The sequence below is a fragment of the Canis lupus genome, chromosome 27 (genome assembly GCF_048164855.1).
Source record: "Canis lupus baileyi chromosome 27, mCanLup2.hap1, whole genome shotgun sequence".
In the NCBI taxonomy this organism is placed as follows: Eukaryota; Metazoa; Chordata; class Mammalia; order Carnivora; family Canidae; genus Canis; species Canis lupus.
In genome coordinates this window covers 29,385,581-29,411,117 of record NC_132864.1, presented here as the reverse complement: position 1 = coordinate 29,411,117, position 25,537 = coordinate 29,385,581, and the positions used below count along the sequence as shown (strand labels likewise).

Here is a 25,537-nt window from a genome sequence, read left to right as displayed (position 1 = left end):
TATCACAGGCTTTATCACCAAGTGAACAACAGTCAGAGAATTTATTCTGCTACTCAGCTACTCAGAGACCCTCGACAACCAGTCCTAGACTATAGATGAGGTTCTAAGCCACCGTAAACTCCAGGTCACCAATTAAGGATCACTGTTATCCTGGAAGACAGAGTGATGGTGTGATGTCCTTCACTTCTGATGAGGAAATTCTTCCTCCAGAGGGAACAGAGCAAGCCCTGCAGAGCTAGTGATAGGCTCCTGCAGTGACCCTCTGTCTCCCCAGGCCCAGATGGCCCCACTCTAGCTCAGTGGCTGGGGGCACAGAGGTCAAAGGGACTACATACTTTTCTTTCTCTATCTCCATGGAAAGCCGCTTCATGTCAGTATCCTTGAAGTCGAAAGACAGGCTGTCACCAATGAGATTGAAACTTGATATGTCGGGAGGCAACGGTGCTGGAATTGGGTTCATGGGCTATGAATGAGAAATCTCCAGTTAGGACGGTCAGGTTCTATGAGAATGAGAACACAGGGCACTGCTATGTTAACCACCTATCCTCCAGCAGCCACAGAGGCAATGGGCACAGCTCAGGCCCTGCCCCCCAGCACTACCACGGCCTCTTGTCAAAATAATCACCCCTGTCTCTCTTCCCCCAGTCTAGTCAAACTGGCTGCTGCCAGGTGATCAACCCCAAAGATCTCTAATCTAGGTAAATCATTCCTCTTCCCTTAAACCTTTAACAGCTTTTCATGCTCAGCCAAATTTAAACACAAACTCCCACTCACTTCTTTGTTGAGGCCCTGGGCTAGGAGGTGCAGATGCAGAGAGCAAGAAAGAGTCCCTAGATCTGAGCAGCTGAAAGTATCATTCAGTAAACAGAGGTGCTCACAGATCATCATGATTAAGTAAGGCAGACACTGTAGCCAGGGAGTGAACAGTAGCCGAGGGAGCTGGAGAAGGTGTGCTAGAAAAGATGCTGCTTCTGCTGGCACCAGAGGATATGCCAGAGGAAAAGGCTTGCCAGGCAAGAGGCCTGGTACTGAGCAGGGCAGAGAATGCTCAGTGAGAATGCTGAGGGTCTGTAGTGCCAGCATAAGGGGGAGGGTGGGAGGCCGGGACCAGGCCGTAAAGAGCTCCCCTGCATGCTAAGGGGGCTTGGAATTGGAAGGTGGAGCCAGAGTAAGGCTTGAAGCAGAGGATGAAAAGATCAGATTTGAGGACTTTCTCATCCCAGAACAAGGGGTCGTCTAAAATATGGGGCCAATCTACTTTAGCTTCTCCTACTGTTTGCCCTATCAGATCGTGAAGAGTACCATTTCTGTTCCTTTGCTTAAACTTGTATACACCTTGCTCTCCCCATATACATCATCTTTTTTCCAAGGCCCTTCTCAAATACTAGGATTTCTCAACCAAAGCCTTTCTAGATCCCTCTTGGCCAGATGGCAACTCTTTTCTTTGCTATGCATTAACATTGTGTTTCTGGTTCTGTTATGGCACTACCCTAACTCCGCCCTGTGAAAATCCTTTTTGGCTGTGTCTTCTTTTCCTGTTGGCAAGTTTCCTTTTTTTTTTTTTTTTTTTTAAGATTTTATTTATTTTTTCATGAGAGACACAGAGAGACAGAGACACAGGAAAAGAGAGAAGCAGGCTCCATGCAGGGAGCCTAATGCGGACCTCGATCCCAGGATTCCAGGATCACACCCAGGGCTGAAGGCAGACACCCAACCACTGAGCCACCCAGGCGTCCCTGTTGGCAAGTTTCCTAAGGGCAGGATCTGCCTCTTTCACCCTTGGATCCTTGGCTGAGTCTGGGATGGCGTCTGGGAAACAGTAGAGGCCCAGAGCACTCATCTGAGACGATGACAAGGCCTGAGGCAGACTGTCTGTGTGGGTGTTGAACGTGGTGCTGAGAGGGGGCTTCTGGGGGTACTAGAACGTTCTGTTTTCTGATTTGGGTGTTGGGTGCATGGGTGTGTTGAGTTTGTGAGAATTCATCAAGCTGTACAGTGATAATTTGGGCACTTTTCTGTACGTATGTTATACCTCATCAAAATTTCCTAAAAGATGGGTGCTGAATACTGCTCTGTGGGTGAGAAGAGACACTGGTACAACCTTTGTGGAGCAGATCGCGATGGGAAACCTGACCCCACCGTTCTATTTATGAGAATTTATTCTGCCAGTACATTTACCATATGCGTGAAGATTTGTGCTCAGGGATATTTTCCGCAGTTTTGTTCACAACTGCAGAGGAAAACAGACTAAATACCCATCCATAGGGGCCTGCTTAAATGAATTACAATCCATCCGTACCACGAAATATGATTCAAAGGCTGATACGGATGTGCTCCTCCAGGACTTATTTATTTACTGTGTGAAGAATGTATAAAGTTTGCTCCAGTGTAGGCTTTATTTATTTATATATTTTTTAAAATTTTCAGTAATCTCTATACCCAACATGTAACTCAAACCTGCAATCACGACATCAAGAGTCTCATGCTCTACCAACTGAGCCAGCCAGGCGCCCTGTTCCAGGATACGTTTTAAAACCATGTGCATGGGGATCCCTGGGTGGCTGAGCAGTTTAGTGCCTGCCTTCGGCCCAGGGCGTGATCCTGGAGTCCCGGGATCGAGTCCTACATCAAGTTCCCTGTATGGAGCCTGCTTCTCCCTCTGCCTCTCTCTCTGTGTGTGTCTCTCACGAATAAATAAATAAAGTCTTTTAAAAATAAATAAAAATTAAAAAGCCATGTGCATCTCAGGTACCCAGTCCAGATGAGCCCTCCAATGACTCCGGTCCTGGCTGCTCTGCAACTGCCTGAGGAAGGACCATTGGCCCAATCAATCCACCAAGCCATGAGAGAGAATAAATGAATGGTTATTTTGAGCTATACGGCTGGCTTGGGGTGGCCTGTCACACAGTAATAGATACCAGAATAGATGACAATAGCAGACTGCCCACATTTCCCTCCCCCTCAGACCCTGGGCTGTTCATGTCTCTGTGTCCTGTGTGCCTCTTTGCTGCATGTATGAGTGTGCAATGCATGCATCTGTGCCCTACGCACATCTGTGCATTGGCTGAGAACACCATGCAGTCTCTTTCCCACCCAGCTAGTTCCTACTTACCCTTTAAGAGCCAGCTCAGGTGCTGTTCTATGTGCCTAGTGTCCCTACAGGCTGGGCTACATTCTCCTCTAGACTCCTGTACACCCTGTCTGAATACAGACTCTAAAGCTGCCTGGTATTATGTGGAACAGAACAGTTTGCTGAACTGGATGCACAGAGGGAGGGAAGGGAAGGGAAGAGACATTTCTATTCATCATGTGACCCTATTTAATTGAAGTCTGCCTCCTTGTCCCAAAATGAGTTTGGAAACTGGTTCTTATGTGGCAATAGTTCACTCTGTAGTATACAGAGTACCCCTGCCCAGAACGACAAGGCTGGTGTATGGCATACACAGGCAGCTGAAGATTACATTCAGCTTGGCATCAAGAGGCTAACCTCTCTTGAGGATAATTTGGGACTATATTACTTAAAATAAGAAAAACATTGCAGAGCTGGGAAAGGCCCTACTGCCTGCTATCTATGCAATCAGAGAGGTGACTGGTCCAAGGCCAAATGGCAGACCAGGTATTCTACCGAGCGAGGCTCCAGCTGCAGGCCTTTGGCATCACTCATTCTGCTGGGGCACCCCTAGGGGAACCAAAGGGTTGAGAGGGAAAGGAAGGCTATGAGGTCTGAAGCAGCTGCAAGTTGGCAGCCCCCAGCCAGGCTCACCGGGTATGTGGGCTTGGTGGTGATTTCCAGGAGCTTTTGCTTGGCTCTTCGCTCTGCTTCTCGGGCTTCCTGCAGGTCCTGCTTCAGCTGATCTGCCTCCTTGGCCCTGCAAGGAAAGGAGGGAGCCAGCTCAAAAATGAGACAGATAGACGAAAGAGAGCCCTTTCCCACTATCCCTCTGGAGGTTAACCCCAAGGATGGCACCAGATCAGGCAAACAAGACCATGGGTTGGGGTGGAGGGGGACACATTATGTGAAAATCAGAACTTTCAAAGCAAGGACAACATTCCTGAGTAGTGTTCATTGCAATGGTAAATTTAAACCAGAAGAACAGGGACGTCAGTGGGAAGGAGTCAAGTTCAAACCTTTGCAGTTGGTAGAGAGGGAGTAGAAGTGGGGCAGGGGCTAGCAGCTTCCTCTGCTTCACTTCTGGGTGAGAGTAGGCTGGGCAAAGGTACAGTATGGTGGCTCAAAAGTCTTATAATGGATTAATGGAGGGCAGGATGTGAGAGAAGTGCTTCTTCACCGCTCCCAAGTAAGACAACTGCAGGCCTGGGGCCAACCTTAGGCAAGAGGACGACGAGCACCAACACTGAGGGCCTCACCCTGCAAGACACAGGACCCAGGGGGCCTGGCCCAACATGCATAGTTAATGGGGGGAAGGGACCTACACAAAGAAAGAAAGGGGCCCGGAACAGAGCAGGAAACAAAGAATCATATTCCCAGAAAGACATGCAGAAAATGGAGAGGAAACTGTAGCGAATGCACCTTGGTAGCAAAAAGCCAAATTCAAGTGTTCTAAATCAATAGAGCCAAATGCTGGGGAATGTGCCAGCATTTATCTGAAGGCTGCAATACCAGAACAATCCAGAGCCTAGAATAGTCTTTGGAAAGTAGAGACTACAGTTCTACCCTTCAACTTGGTCATGAGCTGGCACATCCTGACCACAGACAGGATCCTGGCCCTCCCCTCCTATCTGCCTCAGGAGCCTTAGCACCAAGAAGGGCTGCAGGGAAGCAGGTTCCTGCCCCTTCTTTAAAGGTAAATAGTTGCTGTTTCCCCACATGTCCCCTACATGAAAAGGGAAAAGAATCAGATTTTTTAAATATAAGAAGAGCCTCCTGATAGCTCCTCAGCTAAAGGCAGTCTGTGGCCATGCTTAACGGCTTTTCTGCACACACGACTACCAGAGGGACAGTAGTTTATCACAGACACAAGCATGACCAGAGGTCTGCTCAACAAGAGAACTGGGCTCCTGAGCCTTTCTGCTAATTCCAGCCCCCAAACTCCACACTGGCTTAAGCACCAGTCCACTAACCTGTCTAGGGAGGAGCCTCCCCCTTGCCCCAGAAGATGGAGAAGCAGCTTACGGACAGGTGCAGTCAAGCTCTGCCTTGGGCCCAGGTTACAACTGAACAGCCCCTCACCTGGGTCCCAGTGTCCAGGACTCCCCACCTCTAACCTCCTCTCTGACTCCTCAGCCATCTTCAGCGCCAGCACCTCGGCCTCTAGCACCTTCTGCTCCATCAGGCGCTTCTCTTCCTCTGTCCGAATGGCTGTGGCCTTGATGCGCTGCATTTCCTGTTCAGCCTCTGCGGCCTTCTGAGCCAGGAGTTTTGCCTCCTCCTCAGTGATTTGGGCCTTTTCTGCCAACAGGTCAGCTGTCTCCTCAGACCGCATCTGGAGAGAAAAGCGCTATCAGCTGGAATGGGGACCACATGCTTGTCATCCCACCCAGATCTGGACTCAGACACTCAGGTCAGTGAGAATGAGAGTGTTGGACTTCCTGCGGTCCTGCCACAGAATGTCCCTTCAGATGACACTGATGCAAGGAATGACAAGACATACCCTCAACATTTTGGAAAGGCCCTTCAGGTTTTACCCATGGAGAGCAAAAAGCAAGCCTTTTTGAGTACCCATGTGAGCTGAGGCTTATGCTTTACGAGGGAGAAAACCAACTTTACCTTGTTCTTTCCTTTTAAATCAGTGGTTCAAACCAGCAGAGACTTTGCCTCCTGGGAGACATGTAACAATGTCTGGAGACATTTTTGATTGTCACAAATTGGGGGTGAGGTGGTGCTGTAGGCATCCAGATAGGGGTCAAGGGCACTGCTAAACATCCTCTGATGCACAGGATAGCTCCCACCATAAAGGGTGATCTGGCCCCAGGGCTGGCTGAGAAGCCCTGCTTTAAAGGTGAGCTCTAGTGAAAGTGGGGCTTGGTGGCACATGAATTCCACCTGGGTCTGCTTCCACAGACATAAGTAGAAAGAAAAGACACTGATTTTTTTTAAAACTGAAATGTCAAAGTGATTGTTACTAATCTGCAAACGTCAGGAGGCCTAACTCTCAAAACCTGCTCGAGTCCCCATGCAGCCTCCTGGGGCCCAGACCCCCCAGCAATCACCAGAGCTTCATTGGCCATTGTTGCTTCTTCTTTCATCTGCAGCAGCCTCCTCTCCAATTCATCCCTTGTGCGCTCTGCCTCCTCCCTCATCTGCTTCTCTCGAGCAAGGCGCTGCCGCTCCATCTGGGGGCCAATGAAAGTGGCCACTGAGTCATGGGGCCCATGCTTACGGTGCCACGGGGGCCCAAGGACGCCCAGTGTCTAGAGTCCCCCCAAAGAGACCCTCTTTCCTCCCCTTTCCTTTAGGTCGCCGGTGTCATTCTTGTTACCCGCCACCCTCTTTCCTTCGAAACCAGCTGCAGGATCGAAAGCTGTGTCCCTTGAAACAACACCTAGAGGTGAGGGAACAAACAAAACGACAGAAAAGCAAGCCCTGCCAAGTCTACCTGGATCGAAGGAGGCATTTGCACACATCATGTGCTGAAATGGCCACCCTGCCAATAACCCTTTTTGTTGGTAGACCTCACATGGCTCTGTCCTGCAGTGGACAAGACACAATACAAGTTCCTTCTCCCAGAGACGGAGCGCCAGAAACCAACAGCTCTCCTCTGTTTGGATGAGCACCACCCCCCGCCGCCGCCATGTCATCCACACAGACCCCACCTACATCTCTAATTTCTTTCTTTTTAAAAGATTTTATTTATTTACCCATGAGAGACACAGAGAGAGAGAAAGAGAGAGAGAGGCAGAGACACAGGCAGAGGGAGAAGCAGGCTCCATGCAGTGAGCCAGACGTGGGACTCGATCCCGGGTCTCCAGGATCACGCCCTGGGGTGAAGGCGGCACTAAACCGCTGAGCTACCCGGGCTGCCCCCACATCTCTAATTTCATCCACAGTTGCTTGTGCCTCTGACCCAAGAAGATGGAAAGACTCTGCGCGTGAGGCATCGGTAGTTCACACATTGTGCGTCACAGTTGGGGGTGGGTGGGGGGTGCTGCAGTGCCACGGCACAGGCGCCCAGCCTCATGCAGGGGCAACTCCCAGCCAAGCTTGCAATGGGAGGGAGCCAAGCAAGGAATGCAGCCCTCACTCCTCCGTCCTTAAGGCGCCAGTACAAAGCCGATGCCACCTCCTGTGTCTTCTGGATCACTGTATTAATTGGGCCACATGCAGAGCCTAATAAGGGGAACAAGCACAGGACAAGTGCTATTCTCTGTGATCCTAGGGTATTAACTGAGTTCAAAAAGCGAAGCCAGAAGTGACCACTGCACTATTTTCTTCCTTAAATAGAGCACATTTATTTATCTCTTGCTTCAATTTTCTCCCAAACATAAGATTTTTAAGACTGCTGCTTTTTCTAAATACTGAGCCAAAAAAAAAAAAAAAAAAAAAAAGGCACTGGGCCTCGAAAGAATAATGCAAAGACAAGCAATAAAATACTGTAAATTCTTCTCCAATTTTCCTCTTGCAGGTCAGTGAAAACCTTGGCCAATTGGTTCTCTAATTTCCACTGCATTACAATTTCCATTAGGTAGATTACTGTTTCTCCATTATTCTCCACTTGAAAAAAAGCCCAGGCAACCACCTTCTCTTCCCAGCACTGCACTTTCCAGAGACCTCCACCCAATAATGAGGGACCACCTGTTTGCAAGGTGGTTTAAATTCACAAAGGCTTTTAGGTACAATGTGTCCTTTGATCTAAGACAGAGAAGACATACCATTAGCTCCAATGGACAGGTGAGAAAATTGAGGTCTGGAAGGTAAGTCATTTACTAACATCACATACTAAGTTTCACATCTAGTTCCAAGGTCAGTGTCTGTACCACCGGGCCACAAAGCCCCTGGCCTGTGGTTGCCAGATGCCAGGGACATGTCTCTGCCATTCTATAGGCCATGCAGTCCAAGGTGTATGCATGTTATTCTCTGCCACAGCCCTGAGGCCTCCACACTCATTGACGTTTTCAGATCTCTCGCTTGTAAGCTTTCCCCAGCTGAAAAGAGGCCTAAGACCCATGCTGGCTCAGGAGCATTTGTTTGTCCGATACAACCCATTCCACCACTGTGGCCCTGAAAGCGTCCCAAACAGCTCATCTATAGTCTGCCGTTTCAGAAAGCAAAGAGACGGAACACTGAAAGCATGCTGAATCAAACTGGGCATTTCATTCTAAATCTCAGGGCAGGGAGCCAGCCTTGCTGGAGCACCCACATCAGAGAGCTGCACACAGACTAATGATTACACCTCTGAGCCTGCAAGTCCTGAGGGCAGCTGACTGCAGCTACTGCTACTCCATCTAGGAGTTGGTCCAAAACCACAGTGGGTATTCTCAGCAGTGAGGCTCAGATTAGTTTTATGGATTTCAGTGAGTCGAAATGGTTTATGAGTAGAAAACAACGATGCAGACTGTCCAGTCTGCCGATAAGTGCTCCGGGCACCTCCCGCCACAGGCAATGTGCTGCCTGGGCTGACCTGTGGTGGGGAAGTGCAGCTGAAGTCTAATTAGCATTCCCGCAGCAGCACAAGATGCTGTCATGCATTCTATCACCATCTAATTAGAAGAGGACAAGGCTGGGCAAAGGAGACAAGCAGACAAAACGAAAGTGAGCCAGGTAGGTGGACGGACAGATGGGCTCAGGCTTTGCCTATCTCTTCCCAAACCTGCATTAATCACACCTCACTTACTTAAGTGGGGAAATAACTAGAGATGTTTCTTTTAGATATGCTACTGGAGTTTATTCCTCATTTCCAGAGCGGACACCCCACCGGCAGGGCATCAGCCAGTAAAGATCCAACAGAAATAAAATAAGAGAAGGTGGCCAAACGACATTTGTCAGCCCACGACTGCTCCTTACCTTCTCAGCTAATACCACAAAGCAGTGACAACAGTGGTTCAGACACACTCTTGCTCACCTGCTTTCTAGCCTTCTCCTCCCTGGCCTGGGCTTTCATCTGCTGAACTTCCAAAGAATCAGCCTTCCTTCTCCTCATGAAAAGGTCATGGTTCCCAATACAGAGCTGGAGAATCTGTGTTCACAGAAGCAGTAGAAATGTTAAACCCATAAATTTACTTCACTGCTTACCAGCTCACCAGTGCTACAGAATCTTGGTCTTAGGGCTCTTGAGGGCAGCAGGAAACCTGAAAAGTAAAACACAGACTGAAACACCATGGCCCTCCCTACTAATGGCCTCCAGTGCTCTCTGCTCTGGAAATAGGCAAAATGGAGGTGCCTCAAGTATGCCAGGGGGCATATATCACAAGTTAAGAGAGGAACAGATGACACTTGGGCATGTCTTCTGGATGCATCTCATTCTCCTAAGATGTGGCTCTGCAAATTAGGGAGGATAGGAAAGCTCATGCAATAGGTTGGGCTGTGACAAAAAGTTATTCACGTGGAAAAAAAGAAGCAAGATCCCTCCCTTATATCATACTCAAAAATCAACTCCAGGAGGATTAAAGACTTAAATGCAAAGATTGAATCCTTTCAATTTTTAGAGGAGAATATAGAAAAATATCTTTATGATATAGGATATCAGATAAGACACAAGTAGTACAAATGATTAAGGAAAAGATATACACATTTGTCTATATTAAACTTAAACATTCTTTGTTAAGACATTAAAAAAGGAGGAAAAGTATGCCACAAGCTGGGAAATGATAGAACCAATAAAGAATACAAACAACCCAGAGATGTTTAATAATAATAACCCAGAGAATAATAGCCAAAGGACATAAAACAAGTATTCGACAAAAAAGACAAGCTTGGCCAAAAAATATACAGAAAGATGCTCAACTTCATTAATAAATATAAAGATACACATTAGTATGACATTGAGATACCATTTCATACACACAATAGTGACAAAAGATTTTAAAACCGGATAATATAAAGTGAGGAAAATATAAAGCAAAAAGAGTTGTACCCACTGCATTGGGTCTGTCAATTAATTCACCTTCTTTGGAAAACAACATGGTGTAATCTTGAATTTGGACATACACTACAGACCTGCGACTTGTACTCCTCAGCAGATATTCTCTAGAGAAACTATTGTCTGTGTACAGCAGGAGGCAGGTACAAGAATGCTCACAACAGCCTTATTAAAATGGCAGAGAAATAGAAAGCATTTAATTATTCATCAATAGGTAAATGGCACACACACACACACAAGAAGATTAATAGCAGTGAAAATAAAGGGCTCATATCTTGAAGCATCAACACAGATACATCCCAGAAAATAATGTTATATTTAAAAAAGTGACAGAACATAGACAGTTGACAGCACCTGGTAAACTTCAAAAGTTCACAAAACTTAGTAGTGTTTTCATTTTGCTATATATGAAGTCAAGGTCCAAGGAAAAGCAAGTGAATAATAGACACACAGCTCAGAATGGTGATCACTCTTTGGGAGGAGGGCGGGGGAAACCAACCAATAGGATGTTAACATGAGGGGTTTAACAGTATTAGAAATGTGCTGTTTCTTAATGCTAGGTAGTGGGTATGTAGCTGTTTATTTTTGCCTCTCTTTATACCTTATATACACATTATACTTATCCTTTTATATGTATAAGGTACCTCCATAAAAATAATTTTTAAAAACCCCACATCACAAAAAGTTTAGGTTTGACTTGTTAGGTTATGCTAAAGGGAAGAGTCTTTGAAGGTCTGTTGGCAAAGTGTATAGCAAGTGAGCTATCGTAAGAGGTCACTCCAATAATCTCTCAAAAAAAGGCAGTCGGGGGATGCCTGGGTGGCTCAGCGGTTGAGCATCTGCCTTTGGCCCAGGCCATGATCCTGGAGTCCCAGGATTGAGTCCCACATTGGGATCCCTGCGTGGAGCCTGCTTCTCCCTCTGCCTAAGTCTCTGTCTCTGTCTCTCTCTGTGTCTTATGAATAAATAAATAAAATCTTAAAAAAAAAAAAAAAAAAGGCACTCGGTTTTTCAGAAAAACTACAGTCATCAGCAACAAAACCCAGGATCAACTTACCAGCTTATTAACACGAAGCTTTGAGGAATTGAATTTGAAGACATCAATTTTCTTATCCAATGGTTTAATAGTAAACTGAAAAAAGGAAGCAGAAAACAGTTTCAGTCTGACAGCTTAGAGTGTTAGCACCAACTGGGAAATTCCACAAAAGCAGCAACTACACTGGCAAAGATCCAGCAAAAGGCTATGCCTTGTCCTGGCTTCCTGGTGCCCAGGCACTAAACTATGGTGAATTATAAGTAGCTGAGGGCGCCAAGTCTCTGGCTGTGGAAGTTCAGGATGCTGGAAGGTATGTTGTCAGCACCATCTTAGGCTTGGAAACCTGAAATGCCAGCCCTCGACGGGCCACACCATAAGACCAATACTGGGAAGCCGGCTGTAGAGCCATGTGCTCAGTTCTGCCTTCAGGAAGCTCACTACCTAGCTGGAACTAAACTAGTGACAGTCAGTTACTGGAGAAATTATATCATCTATTGTGCCTCATTGGGTGGCACAAATCACAAATGTCATGGGGGTTCAGAGTAGATCCACCCTAAGTAGGAGGGGAACTTCAGCAGGTCATAGACAAAGAGTATGACAGGGAAGCTAAAAGGCTGGACATAAGGCCATTCAAGACAGGACATGCAAAAGAATGAGGCAGAGATCAGGAAATGAGCATTGTGTGTGTGTGTGTGTGTGTCTGACATTATTAGCTCTCTGATGACTAAGATGATACCATGAGCTCAGACTGGGAGGAAAGCAGGGGTGGGCTGCAGGTGGACAGTCAGAGGAAGTGGGGTTTGATGTGGCACCATACAGATCATCACTATGGGTTTCTGAATGTGGGGATTATCAGCTGAAAGCTGTTCATAAAAGGAATAAAGTGTGAAGAACAGACCATGGAAGAAGAGGGTAACAGTTCCTGAAATCAAAGGGGAGAGAAAGCTGAGTGATAAGGACGGGCTTGGTAGCAAGAAAGGAGATGCCAGGCCAGACCACTAGGCAGGGAAGCATATAAAGAACAAATGGTATCACTGTTCACAACTGTTCCTGATCAGACCAGACAGATCTGCAATTTCAGATGCACTTAAAAAATGGGTATCTATTCCCCAGTAAGTCTTGCTAAGCAGACAAATGCGTTTGGGAAGATAAACTCTAGGGTATTTCTTCCTCATGTTATTTTGTCTAAGGAGCGGTTAGCACACTGAGGAAAATGATCGTTGGGTTAGCTTTTGGTCAAACTAACTTAGAAGCACTATTGTTCTTGTGGAGGCTGCTATTTGAGAATTTTGTGAGCTTATTTTTGGCTTTGAAGTCAAACCCAGGAACTGTCAGTGGGAAACCACAAGTAGTGGGGAAACCACAGGCTCTGCGCTGTGCTGGGATGCGCACAGAGAATCAATGGATCACTTAAAATAAACCAACATTTCTGTTTTGACAGCACGGCTGTCATGCATAACTACTAAGACTACTTCCTATTATGTCAAGTCAGCTTGAGGTCCTCTTACTGCATGAGTTATTGACATGATGGAATGTGATGGCACCCTGCCCCTGGAGAGGGTATATTAAGAGTTTATTGTACCAGGCCATACTAGGGGAGACTTTAATCCTTGGGTTCTGTGAAAAACGAGTGTTTTGGGAGCCTTTAGCACACAAATGTGTGGATATGCAGTAAACAGACTTTATGAAATTAGAGATGAAAAACTACCATGCCATAGCATACCTACTGCTTTAAGTCATGTGGAGCTTTTAATTTAAGTCTTTAAAAAAGAAATACCTAAGTGCTCTTCTTCTGGGCTACTTACAGAAAATTTGAAAGCCAGAATGTTTTGAATTAAGAAGCTCAATCTGTCTCATCGAGCATGGCCGAGTAGATCTCAACCATGTTATTGGAAACCAGAAGCCTGGTGTTCCTTTTCTTGAGTTGCTATTAGGGATGGGAAAACAGGAAATCTGCTCAGGGTGGGGGCTCTGCAGGCAACAACATGAGCCATCACTGTTCCTCACTCCACACTCAGCTTCCCAACTGTGCAGGCACCAGCAACTGAGCACTGTCTGGGCCAGCGCCTTCTGCCCAATGTCCTGTGCTCTCAGGACTCACCCTCAACACCCCCTACCAGAAAAACACCTCCCCACCCTTGCCAGGGCTATGGCTTCAGGAAACATAGAGCTCAGCCCCTGCTATTCCCAATCACAGCTTACCTGATCCCTCTGCATCTCTGCTTCCTTATGTGACACAGATACCTCAAACCTGACCCCTACTCTTGTATGTTCTCAGGAGGAGGGAATCAGAATTGAGGCGAGAGTGCTCATAAGTGGAAAAGTGAAAAAGCACTGGATCATCCTCAGGTCTGTCTTACAGCAGCCAGGCCCTCGCTTGACTATAACTTCCCTGAGGGCTGAGACTGGATTTTCTAGATCTTTGTTTCTCCTATGAAACCTAACACAAAGCAGATCCTTGATAATTCCTTTGAAACTAACAAAGAACGAACTAGTGAACAAACAAACATAAGATTACAGTGTTTGGGAAAGGTCACCATCCTATATAGAAATATCTGACTTCTAACTTAAAGTGTTCAGCTAAGTTATCCAAATTTAATTATTCTCAAATTCTCACAAGCAGTTAGTTCTGATATTCTTACTTAATTATCACTGAGACAGACAGACAGACACACACACACACACACACACACACACATATGGGGAGCTAAATAGATATCCCCACCACATGTATCTTCAAGCACTGGACACAGAGAGAGAGGGCTTAATGCCTACTATACTTAAAAATACAAAGAGAATTTCTCTCTAGAAATAGAAAGCCTAGTATAATAAGAAGAGGTTACTTTCTGGATTGTTTACTATTCTTTGGAGGTAAGTCTTGACAAGTTGAGCTCCCCAGCCTCTTGTTAGTCAGCAGGGGGGTTTAGGGATGCCATTTGAAAATAGGATGCCAATAGTATTCTGTTAACAGAAAACAAAAACCAAAAACCCAAAGCCTGAGGATTAAAGGATTTTACTGGTAACAAGGAGAAGTCTGGCTCGGGACCACTATAGCAAGGAGGAGAGGGGGGAAAGTCCATAAGCTGCGTGACTGGCCCATCTGCATGCGAAGCATGTCCTACCTCCTTGTCGCTGTATGAGATATTACGGATTTCATTCCATGGGAAGGAGATCTTGGGGGTCAGCCTGTTCTCAGGGTCATAGATGTGAAGCCCCAGAGCATCCACTCCAAGCAGCAACTCGGTGCCCTTTTTATTCTGTAGATTGAACAAAGATCAGTCACTATCAGCACCGGTGGAAGTTTGAAATTTTATTCAACTTCCTAAAGAAACTGGCATACACTGTTATATCTGACGAGTTCCAACAGGCCTCAACAGAAGTCACAGCTATTGTGTAACCCAGGGGGCCCCCAGCTTCCTAAATTGGGGCAGGCAGAGGCAAAATACAGTTCTCAGGGCTCATGTCCCAGAGACGGGTCACTGGGGCCTTCTGTTACTGGCTCGATGGCTAATATAGCAGCAATCTAAGCATTGTTACCTTCAATTAAATACTGTAGTCATCCCCTGCCCCCCTTCATCTGTGGTTTTGCTTTCTACAGTTTCAGTTACCAAGGTCTGGAAGCAGATGATCCTCCTTCTGAACTACCATTAGGTCAGTAGTAGCCTAATGCTACATCACAACACCTATGTGATTCACTTTACTTCGTCTCTTCATGTAGACATTTTATCATCTCACATCATCATAAAAAGAGTGAGTACAGTACAATAAGATGTTTTGAGAGAGAAAGAACATGTTCACATAGCTTTTATTATACTATACTGTTATAACCGTTCTTTTTTTGTTATTATTGTTATTACTCTCTTACATTGTGCCTAATTTATATATTAAACTTAACACAAGTATACATATTTTAAAAAAAACATATTATAGTATACATAGGGTCTGGTATTATCCACGGTAGCAGGCATTCATGGGGGGGTCTTGGAAAGGTACCTCTGTGGATGAGGGGGAACTATTATAATCAGGTTATCATAGATGTAGAATAAAAATCTGTAGGATTAAAAAAACAAAAAAAAAAACCCGTAGGATTAAACATCTCTTACATTAAAAGAAAACGTAGCTGTACTACCAGAAGGAAAATTCTTTTTTTTTTTTTTTTTTTTTAAGTAGACAATATGCCCAGAGTAGAGCCCAACGCAGGGCTTGAACTCATGACCCTGAGATTAAGACCTGAGCTGAGATCAAGAGTCTGACACTTAACTGAACCACCCAGGTGGCCCACTAGAAAGAAAACTCTAAGTGCTGGGATCAAAGGGTTTTCTTTTTTTTAAAAAAAACAGAATCCTATTTATTTACTCATGAGAGACACAGAGAGAATGAGGCAGAGACACGGGCAGAGGGAGAAGCAGGCTCCCTGCAAGGAGCCTGATGTGGGACTCGATCCCGGGGCCCAGGATCATATCCAGAGCTAAAGGCAGATGCCCAACCTCTGAGCCACCCAGGTGTCCCCAAATGGTTTTATTTTATTTTTTTTTAATTTTTATGTATTTATGATAGTCACAGAGAGAGAGAGAGAGAGAGAGAGAGAGAGAGAGGCAGAGACATAGGCAGAGGGAGAAGCAGGCTCCATGCAGGGAGTCTGATGTGGGATTCGATCCCGGGTCTCCAGGATCGCGCCCTGGGCCAAAGGCAGGCGCCAAACCGCTGCGCCACCCAGGGATCCCCCAAATGGTTTTATTTTATGTTAAAATGTATTCTTAAGTGTAATAAAGCAAATATAGTAAAATGTTAATTATAGAACCTAGACAGTGGGTATATATGGATATTCACTGTAAAATTCTTTCAACTTTCTTATATGTTCAAAATTGTTTATAATAGAATATTGGAAAAAATTTACCAGAATGAATTGTATATAAATACCTCAGGGTGCCTGGGTGGCTCAGTCGGTTAAGTATCTGAATCTTAGTTTTGGCTCAGGTCATGATCTCAGGATCCTGGGATCAAGCCACAGGTCGAGTTCTGTGCTCAGTGGGGAATCTGCTTAAGATTCTCTCCCTCTAAAAAAAAAAAAAAAAAAAAAGATTCTCTCCCTCTTCCCCCCTCCCACCCTTCCTCAAATAACTAAATCTTTTAAAAAAGAAATTATACCTCAATAAAGTTGTTTGAAATGTTAACTGATTGTACATATGTTGGTTGGCAGTCAGAGTAGACACAGAGCAAGTGTCCTGGACCCCCAGATCACTGACCCAGCTATGCACCTGGAAGCTACATCCTCAGGCTGAAGGCCCATACACCTGCACTGTGTGGTGTGGCCTTTGTGTGGTAATAGAAGGAAGCTCCCTGTACAAGGACTTAAAGCATCTGACCTGTTGCTGACAACTAGGAAACTGAACCAGACTCAAGGGCAGGAAAATAGGTCTGCAAACCGAGAAGGTGCTCAGACTGTGATAAGAAGGACCAATCTAACAATAGGTGTCAGGTGGACAAGTGAGTGCTCCAAGATAAATCTTTTTACTCCTTCAAAAGCCCCCAGGTCCGGTGCTATTACCAAACCTTGAGAGAGATTCCTCTGTTTGCCTGAAAAGCTCTTAAAATTACCGCACTAACACAAGTGAGTCTTTGCTTTTTGTTTTGTTTTTTTAAAGATTTTATTTATTCATGAGAGACAGAGAGAGAGAGAGGCAGAGACACAGGCAAAGGGAGAAGCAGGCTCCATGCAGGGAGCCCGACGTGGGACTCAATCCCGGGTCTCCAGGAACATGCCCTGGGCTGAAGGCAGGCGCTAAACCACTGAGCCACCCAGGCGTCCCACAAGTGAGTCTTTGTACTTTTAAGTGCTGCGGTACAGTTTGGAAAATGACATAATTCATTATGTTTGTGACTAGTTTAAATTAAAAAAAATAAAAAAGGATTCTACCCTCTGCTTCCTATCATGACTCCCAACACTTCGAGAGAATAAACAAAGAGAGGCAGGATTCAAGCAGTCTCTGTTAAATTGTTTTAAGCACATAATTTTCTTAGTTGATGGTGAAATCAGGGGAACTTGAACACAAAAGACACTAAAATATCCATTAGCCGTGTCTACTGTGTAATACAAAACACATACACACACACAATTGTGTATTTTAATCTGCTATAGAAATATTTCCTAGTAAGAAACTTTTTTAAAGGACTGTAAAACACTACTTTTCTAGTATCTAGATGGTGGGCATATGGGCCAAGAGGAATTAAGTGGCCAAAACCACAGAAATGTGTTAAATTAGTCTCACCTTAAACAAACCAATCAGCAGATAAAAATTAATAAAACTTAAGAAAGTAACCTTTTGCGTTAATATAGAAAGTCTTTTAGGCACTTGTTTACTATATGAAATAACAGAACTTGCCAGTATAATTTTATACAAAGCAATCCATTAAAAAATTTGTATTTAAAAAACAAATCAGGTAGAAAGCTATCCTACATTATTTAAAATGTATTATAATTTACTTAAATTGCATACAAAATTTATAGGAACCCAAAAAAGGAAAGCAAACCATAATTATGGTATGAAAGGTGAGCCACTGAAGCGCTGGATGGCTCAGTCAGTTAAGTGTCTGACTTCTGATTTTGGCTCAGGTCATGATCTCAGGGTCCTGGGATTGAGTCCCCAGCGTCCCTGTGCTGGGTGTGGAGTCTGCCTAAGATTCTCTCTCCCTCTCCTTCTGCCCCTCCCACCACCCCCCTCTCTCAAAAGGAAGTAAGGAAGGAAGGCAGGCAGGCAGGCAGGCAGACTGCTGTGGGTGATTGTTTAACATCTACTTATCTGCAATTTGGAACCAGCAATAGAGTACCTGAGCCAACTGCATGAATTCCTCTGGAAGGAGCTCCCATGTGCTGCATCTAGCAGCAGAACCTCTGGAGAAAGAGGCTCAAGAGGCTCACAGAGCCAGGACTGAAAACAGAAGCCTCTGGTGCAGAAGCAGTGAGTTCCCAGAGGACAGTGGGACTATTAATGGTCTAAATAGAAAACCAATTAGCCTGCTAGTGAGAACGAGAGTCCTACCCAAACAAATCAGTAAGCTATAAAAGCAGCTTTACTCTTCCTTGTGGCCTGGGGGAAGAAAGTATTTACAGGTGCTCTCTGTGGGCCAGATCCCAAAGAGCCAGAAATAATCAAACCTTACACTCAGAGCATTCAAACAGGTTTCTGCTGAGCATAGGACCAGGCCCAAGTCCCCTTGGGGGCTCAACTGACAATTAATTACCTAGGATCTAACTGAAGTCCAAAAATAGAAAATGAGACTATAAGACCCTCTCCCCTTCCTCTTCTCTTCTCCATTGAACCATTAAAGAGTCTGCCACCCTGGAAGAAGGAAGTAACCCATTTTAGCAGTCTGCATCTGATTCAGTCTCTGTTTATACACAGGGAACTCAAAGAGGCTTCAACACACCCGGATTGCAAAGTAGTTCACACCGTACATCTCCAGGTCCTGAGCTATCTTCAAATATTCCATTTCAGCTTCATCCCTGTGAGGAGAATGAAAGACGCTGTCACTGGAGCTAAGTGAGAAAACAGAGGGCGGGCCAACCTGTGTGCCAGCCAGAGCAGATACCAACAGAGCTCTTCCCAGCCCTAAGTCTATGAAACACACCGAGGTCAAGCAGAATTTCCCATCCCCATAAAAGCCAGAGAACAGATTCATTACAGTGTCTCTTGGCTTCAATTTCATGCTTTGTCCTTGGTAAATAATGATACTCGGCTCAAGGAATTCAAGAAAGCACGTGGTATATTATCTTCACCTCTCAAATGGATTTGGATATGCAGAATTAAGTTGTGGCTTTATTTGATTGTGAACTTTCTTCACCTAGGTTTTGGTATTCAAACAATTCTCTCTGAGAGCTACCTTCCTGACTTTTATTTCTTTGGGTGCTGTTGGAGGTTAGGCCAAGAGCTATCTGGGCTGTAAAATCCAAGCCAGGTCACCTATTTCTAAGCTATGAGTCAAATTTAAAGTAAGCTCTTAAAGCAGCAATGACTTGCAGAAAACTTCCAAATAGGTACAATATTGAAATATTTTAACTTGATCTCGCTATGACCTTGCCTCTTGTCTTTCTCCAATCTCAAAATGTTCTCAAATGAATTTTAAAAATTCAGCCTAAGAGAACATACAGTGTTAGCAAGCATGTGGAGCAACTAGAAATCACACACACTGCTGATGTAAATTGCTATAATAACTCTTGAAAAATTGTTTGATGTTATTTTATTTTATTTTTTGATGATGCTATTTTAATAGCAAAAACCGAAAGACAGCCCAACACCCTCAATGTCCATCAGTAGTACAATGGATAACTCATGCTTTATTAATATAGTGGAATTCTGCACAGCAATGAAAATGAAAATTTTACTGCTGTTACATACCACAAACCCAAATCTCACAATATGATGCTGAGTAAAAGAAGTGAGACACAAAAAATAAAGGCTGTCCCACTGCATTTATAAAAAACTTAAAACAGGCACCACTACTCAATGGAATTAGGGATCAGAAGAGTAGTTAGCTTTGAGCAGGAAGGATGGTGAGTTAAGGCAGGGGGGTCATGTGCTATCGTCACCTGGTATTACACGGTATTTTCACTTTGTGATAATTCATTGAGTGGTACATTTATGACTTGTCCACTTTTCAGTACACAGATTTTTTATTTTTTTATTTTATTTTATTATTATTATGTTTTTAATTTATTTATGATAGTCACAGAGAGAGAGAGAGAGAGAGGCAGAGACACAGGCAGAGGGAGAAGCAGGCTCCATGCACTGGGAGCCCGATGTGGGATTCGATCCCGGGTCTCCAGGATCGCGCCCTGGGCCAAAGGCAGGCACCAAACCGCTGCGCCACCCAGGGATCCCAGTACACAAATTTTTTAAAACAAAAGCACATTATAGGAAGTTGATTTGGCGAAGAGGATGGTATTTTAAAGGCTAATGAAAAGATTATCAGTTCCTACAGTGATCAGGGAAATGCTAATGAATACTTAAGATTCAATAAGTCACCTTTTAGATTACAAAAATTAGATTGATAAAAATGAATATTGGGGAGAGAAATGCGGGGGGAAGACATGCACATACATTGTTCGTAGGTAGGTAAATAAATAAATCTTTCTGGAAGGCGATTTAGTGGCACCTGTCAACACAAAATGCTCACATCCTTTGACTCAGCAACTCTTGCAAAGAATGTATCCTCAGAACTACTCATTTAATTATATAACAATATTAGACTGTACACTGCAGGAAGCAAAAATCTATAGCTTCTCCAAATGTCATCAGTAGAAGAATGGACAAAAAAGCTATGGGATATCCATACACTCTAATCCTTAACATGAAACTGAATCACCAATGAATGTAATGGGTCTGTACATCTGGACAGACTGTGCATGCATTAGAAGAAGGACACAAAACTGAAGGCCAGCTACTCCCAGCTCTCCCTTTTCCTTCTATATACCTTGGTACTGCATTTTGTTCAACAAGCATGTCCTAATTTTGTATTCCAAAAACAAAACAAAACAACAAGAACAACAAAAAACCCATATGGAAATGTAAACCCATAATGAAGCAGCCTCACCTGGCTCGGCCTCGGTGCTCTGCGTACCAGGCTGTAATTCTCTCCTCCCACATTTCTGGAGTCATTTGATACAGATTTATTACCTACCAAAAAATAGAGTGAAACAAAAAACCCACACACAAAGAAAATTTGGGTATTGTTTGCCATTTTTATAATTATGCATCATTTTTACAGAACAGCAAAGCTATTTTTAAAAAAGCCACATATAGGGAGCCAGTAACATTGCAGAGGTGGGTGTGTAAACAAGCGCCATTCAATCTGAGTCACAACTTAGAAGGGTGCACCGTTACTCAGGCCTAAGTGCACCCCTTGTCCAGCTGCAGCCCCTCTTTCTCGGGCTGTGCATCCCAGAGGGAGAAGCTCGGACAAGCTCTGTCAGAAGTGCTCACTAATCTTGGGTCTGCTGGCTGGGCCAAACTGTATGTGCTGCTCCCTCCTTCTGCACAAAAGCCATCAAAGGAGCAGGGAAAGTCAGGGAAAGGTGAGAAGCAGGCCTTTATTACACATGACAGATGAGTGGAGCTATAAAATGGGGAGCAGCAAAAGGGAGGGAAGGCCTGCTTCTGTGGCTAATGGACAATAAAAACACCACCAAGGATTAAAAACAATGTCCACCCCAATTCATCTCTGTTCTCCCTGCCCCACTGCAAACAGCTCAGCTCCCTGAGCTGAACACATGCTGCTCCAACAGTCTTTCCTGGGAATCACCGGTGCTCACCCACTTTGAAGGAAACAAACATTCAAAGCCATGCTAGCTCTGGCAATGGTAAACAAACTTCATGAACCAGTGCTTTTTAATATTCTTAACAGAAATTCTACATTTCTTATTCACGATTGATTACAAAATATTTATTTAAATGTTTTTGCCAGGTACTTCCAATATTCCTTCAAGTCCCCCAGTTACCTTTTCATAGACCACATCTCCACTGCGTCTCCCCAAACGGGACTGATTTCTTACCCTTTTTGGAAGCAATTCCTCTTGGGCCAAAAATCCACGTTTGTGAACAGAGGGGTCGTAGTCACCATACTGGAAGGAGAAGAAAGGGAGGGCAAGTGATTGAGATTCTAGAGACAAATGCCATTTCTGAACAGAGCTCGACTCTATCTTATCCCCTCCCAGCTCGGGGAGCAATTCAGTTCCAATTCAGTTCCAATGACAAGTCAAGATTTCAACCTTGCTAGTTTGTTATCCTTGAATGAAAATACAAAGCTGATTATATCTATGAACAGAGTTGTATAATCCGTGAGGGATGGATGGGTGATGTGCTAATAAGAATGTGACATTTGTATGGAAATGTAGCTGTGTTTTCTAACCCACAAAGAAAGCAGCCACTACCAAAACATTAGCTTTTGAAAGGAAATAACAAAACACAACTGTGAAAGTTGTAATTAGCAACGTGTGATAAGAGTCTTACCTACAAATCCTTCTAAGTGGATGGTAATTGGAGCCAATTGCTAGGTTGGGAGCTGGGAATAACGCAGGCAGTAGTTTTAATACCTTTCATTCAGGCTCTGAAAAGTGCTTTGGAGAAATCTGATACCAATGCTGTCATTCCCATTGCACAAAGAAACGAGAAAAAGGTTAACTAATTTCCCTGAAGCTACAGAGCAAGTGACTAGTGGGGCCAGAAATAGGCCCTGTATTTTAATGTACCCATTCAGGGACAATAACTTGGAAATTCATATTCTGATTTAAGAAAAAATATCCCTGGGACGCCTGAGTGGCTCAGTCGGTTAAGTGCCTGCCGCCTTTGTCTCAGGGCATGATCCCCAGGTCTTGGGATTGAGCCCCATATCAGGCTCCTTGCTCAGGGGGGAGCCTGCTTCTCTCTCTCCCTCTGCTACTTCCCCTGTTTGTGTGCACACTCTCTCTCTGTCAAATAAATAAATAAAATCTTTAAAAGAAGAAAAAAGAAAAAATCTCTCTTTCCGAGAAAACTTAAGTCTGACCAGGAATAAAAAAATGAAGGCATTTTTCTTTCTTTCTTTCTTTTTTTTTTCAGAGAGAGAGAGCGCACATGAGCAAGTGGGCAGTGAGGAAGGGCAGAGGGAGAGGAGAGAATCTTACACAAACTCCCCACTCAGTAATGAGCCCAACACAGGGCTCAGTCTCTTGACTACGAGATCATGATCTGAGCCAAAATCAAGAGTCAGAAGCTTAAGTGACTTAGCCACCTAGGCGCCCCCCAAAATAAAGGTATTTCTTAGAAGCAACTATGAACATATTAAATATAAAAATCAAAGCCTGTCTCTTGGGATTGAACAATGTTCATTAGCAACTTTAAATTGTGCCTTATTCCCATGCCACCCTGTTAAAAAAGTACTATGAATTAATTAATGTTTTCTATGAATCTCATCATTATCTTTCAAATAGCAGAATTGTACCACGCTATTTTATGAATGTTAAAGTAATTAACTTGTCAAATTTAAATATTTAAAATATGCCACAGTTTCTGTACCTCTGTCTAGGCATGTCTTCATTTAAAAAAACCTGAAGGAACCTGGTATCTCTTGATGTCCCAAAGGCCTGAGGATGTGATGAGCCAGTAACTGGACTGAGTTTTAAGGGCATTGTCTTGGGAGGGAGCTGCAGAGTATAGGCAGCGGCCTAGCTCTGGAAGCAGGCTGCTAAAGGCTCAATCCCAGCTCTTCCACTTAGTAGCTGTAATCTTAGAAATTTTTGTGTCTCAGTTTTCTCATCTGTTAAATGGGGGATAATGACACTATTTGTCTTACAGGACTTTGGGAGGATTAAATGAAATAATACCCATAAAAATTGTAAAACTATATTTGACACATAGCACTCAATACAACCTGATATCAAAAGACAAAAACTCAGTGGTGCCTGGATGGTCAGTCAGTTAAGCAGTTAAGCATCTGCCTTCGGCTCAAGTCATAATCCCGGGGTCCTGGAATTGAGCCCCACATTGGGCTCCTCGCTCAGCAGGGAGCCTGCTTCTCCCTCTCCCTCTGCCTGTTGCTCCCCCTGTTTGTGCTCTGTCAAACAAATAAAAATCTTACCAAAAAAAGGCCAAAAACTCTGATTGCATTACCTCTGAGTCTCTTTCCTAATTTGTCACATGAGTGTTGGTCTTAGAGGATTTTGAAGGGGGGCTGGTCTGGAGTATCCCTCTGAGGCCTGGGACATCCTCCCTCTCAACTTCAGCTTTCTTATCTGAAAAGCCAGGGTCATAATAGTGCCTACCTGGTAAGGGGGTGATGAGGATGAAGATGATCTAGAGAAGCATTTTTACATAGTGCTTGGCTTATTGCAAATGTCAGTATTATCCTCTGCATTATTTATGACATTGGTCACTGTTTGCCTCTCTGATTTCTGAAGGAGTAGGATGCGAAAGCAAGCTGTTAGTTGCATTTGCAAACCTCTTAATGGTGCTGACCAAACTCTAAATGCAGAAGTAAGCAGATATGCAAAGTTAAAGTTGTAAATCCAGGTTCCAAAGGCTCATGAGATTAATGACCCACATTATCATACTGAGCTCCCAGCTACTTCAGTGATCAAATGTTACACATCTGAGCAATGCAGAGGCAGCTTAAGGAACTTCATCACTGGACTAACTCCACTTACAACATTAAAGCCACCTTGATGTGTGTGTCTGCTCTCAAATGTCTCCTTAAAAAACAAAAGGAGGAGAAAATCTTTAAGTGGTGGCAGTTGGTTAAGATAAAAGAAAGTCGTGCCACTCCGTAGATGGAGATGGCTGTCCCTCACCCTCTCTGTACACATGCATTCTAAAAACAGCCTGGAGTGAATTTACTTTAAAGCTAATGAAGTTTGGGTTTTTAGGTCCCCGCACCTGGGTAGGCTTGAATCTAATTTTATATTCACAATTTGGTATTCTTGCATTTAAAAAAGAAGCCCCCCCCCAAAAAAAGAAGCCCCTAAGTTCTATCAACTTTAGGCCCCACAAAACCTGGATCCACTCTAATATAAACCAATTGAATTTAAACTCAAGAAAGAAAGGAGCTCACCATTTAAAGGACTCTTGAAGTCAATTCTTAGGTTAAATAGAAACTTTTTCTGGATGTGAAATGCTATCCAACCTCTATATACACGGAAAATTAGACCAAATGCTTTGAACAGGATTTCACAAAACAAAGATTTGATCAATACATACATAGAACAAATAGATTCTTACCACATACCAGTCCACTAAATTCCAGGTGGATTAAAGACTCAAACCTATAAATGAAAATCCATAAAAATACCAGAACAAAATATAGGATATGTGTACAACGGTTGGTGAAACCATTCTAAAATCACTCAAAACATAAAAAGAAAAAGATTGACAAATCTGATACATGTAAAAAGAGATAAAAGGTTAACACCCATAATATATGGAGCTCCTATAAATCATTTAGAAAAAGACAATACAGTAGAAAAATGGGTAAGCTCTAAACACTTGATTCACAGAGGAAAGAAATACAAATCACAAGGAAATCTGTGAAAATATTCTCAGCCCCTATGGTAATCAGGAAACGAAAACTTCAGGAAAAAAATTCCTTTTCTGTCAGATTAGCAAAAATTTTGAAAGACTATTAACATCCACTGTTGCTGAGGATGTAGAAAAACAGGTATTCTCACATGCTGTTCTTAAAAGTTAAATTAGAACAGGATGTGTGAGTGGCTCAGTGGTTGAGCATCTGCCTTTGGCTCAGGTCATGATCCTGGGGTCCTGGGATCCAGTCCCGCATCAGGCTCCCTACAGGGAGCCTGCTTCTCCCTCTGCCTATGATTCTGCTTCTCTTTCTCTCCGTGTCTCTCATGAATAAATAAGTAAAATCTTTAAAAAAAAAAAAAAAAAGTTAAATTAGGACAAAACTTTTGGAGGACAATTTGGCCATACATATTTAA

At 43.9% G+C, this 25,537-nt stretch overlaps 1 protein-coding gene across 5 annotated transcripts in view; it reads right to left on the bottom strand.

The window, feature by feature from the left end:
• Positions 1 to 25,537, bottom strand: part of NF2 (NF2, moesin-ezrin-radixin like (MERLIN) tumor suppressor) — a 78,878-nt gene that overhangs the window by 16,712 nt on the left and 36,629 nt on the right. For all 5 annotated transcript variants that reach the window (XM_072803162.1, XM_072803161.1, XM_072803165.1 and 2 more), the window contains 10 exons: positions 21,623 to 21,691; positions 20,665 to 20,747; positions 18,502 to 18,577; positions 14,196 to 14,330; positions 11,095 to 11,169; positions 9,021 to 9,134; positions 6,172 to 6,294; positions 5,227 to 5,444; positions 3,764 to 3,869; positions 336 to 463 (listed from right to left, as the gene is read on the bottom strand). In XM_072803162.1, coding sequence (XP_072659263.1) covers positions 336 to 463; positions 3,764 to 3,869; positions 5,227 to 5,444; positions 6,172 to 6,294; positions 9,021 to 9,134; positions 11,095 to 11,169; positions 14,196 to 14,330; positions 18,502 to 18,577; positions 20,665 to 20,747; positions 21,623 to 21,691 — 1,127 coding nt within the window. The remainder of the gene's footprint in view (positions 1 to 335; positions 464 to 3,763; positions 3,870 to 5,226; positions 5,445 to 6,171; positions 6,295 to 9,020; positions 9,135 to 11,094; positions 11,170 to 14,195; positions 14,331 to 18,501; positions 18,578 to 20,664; positions 20,748 to 21,622; positions 21,692 to 25,537) is intronic.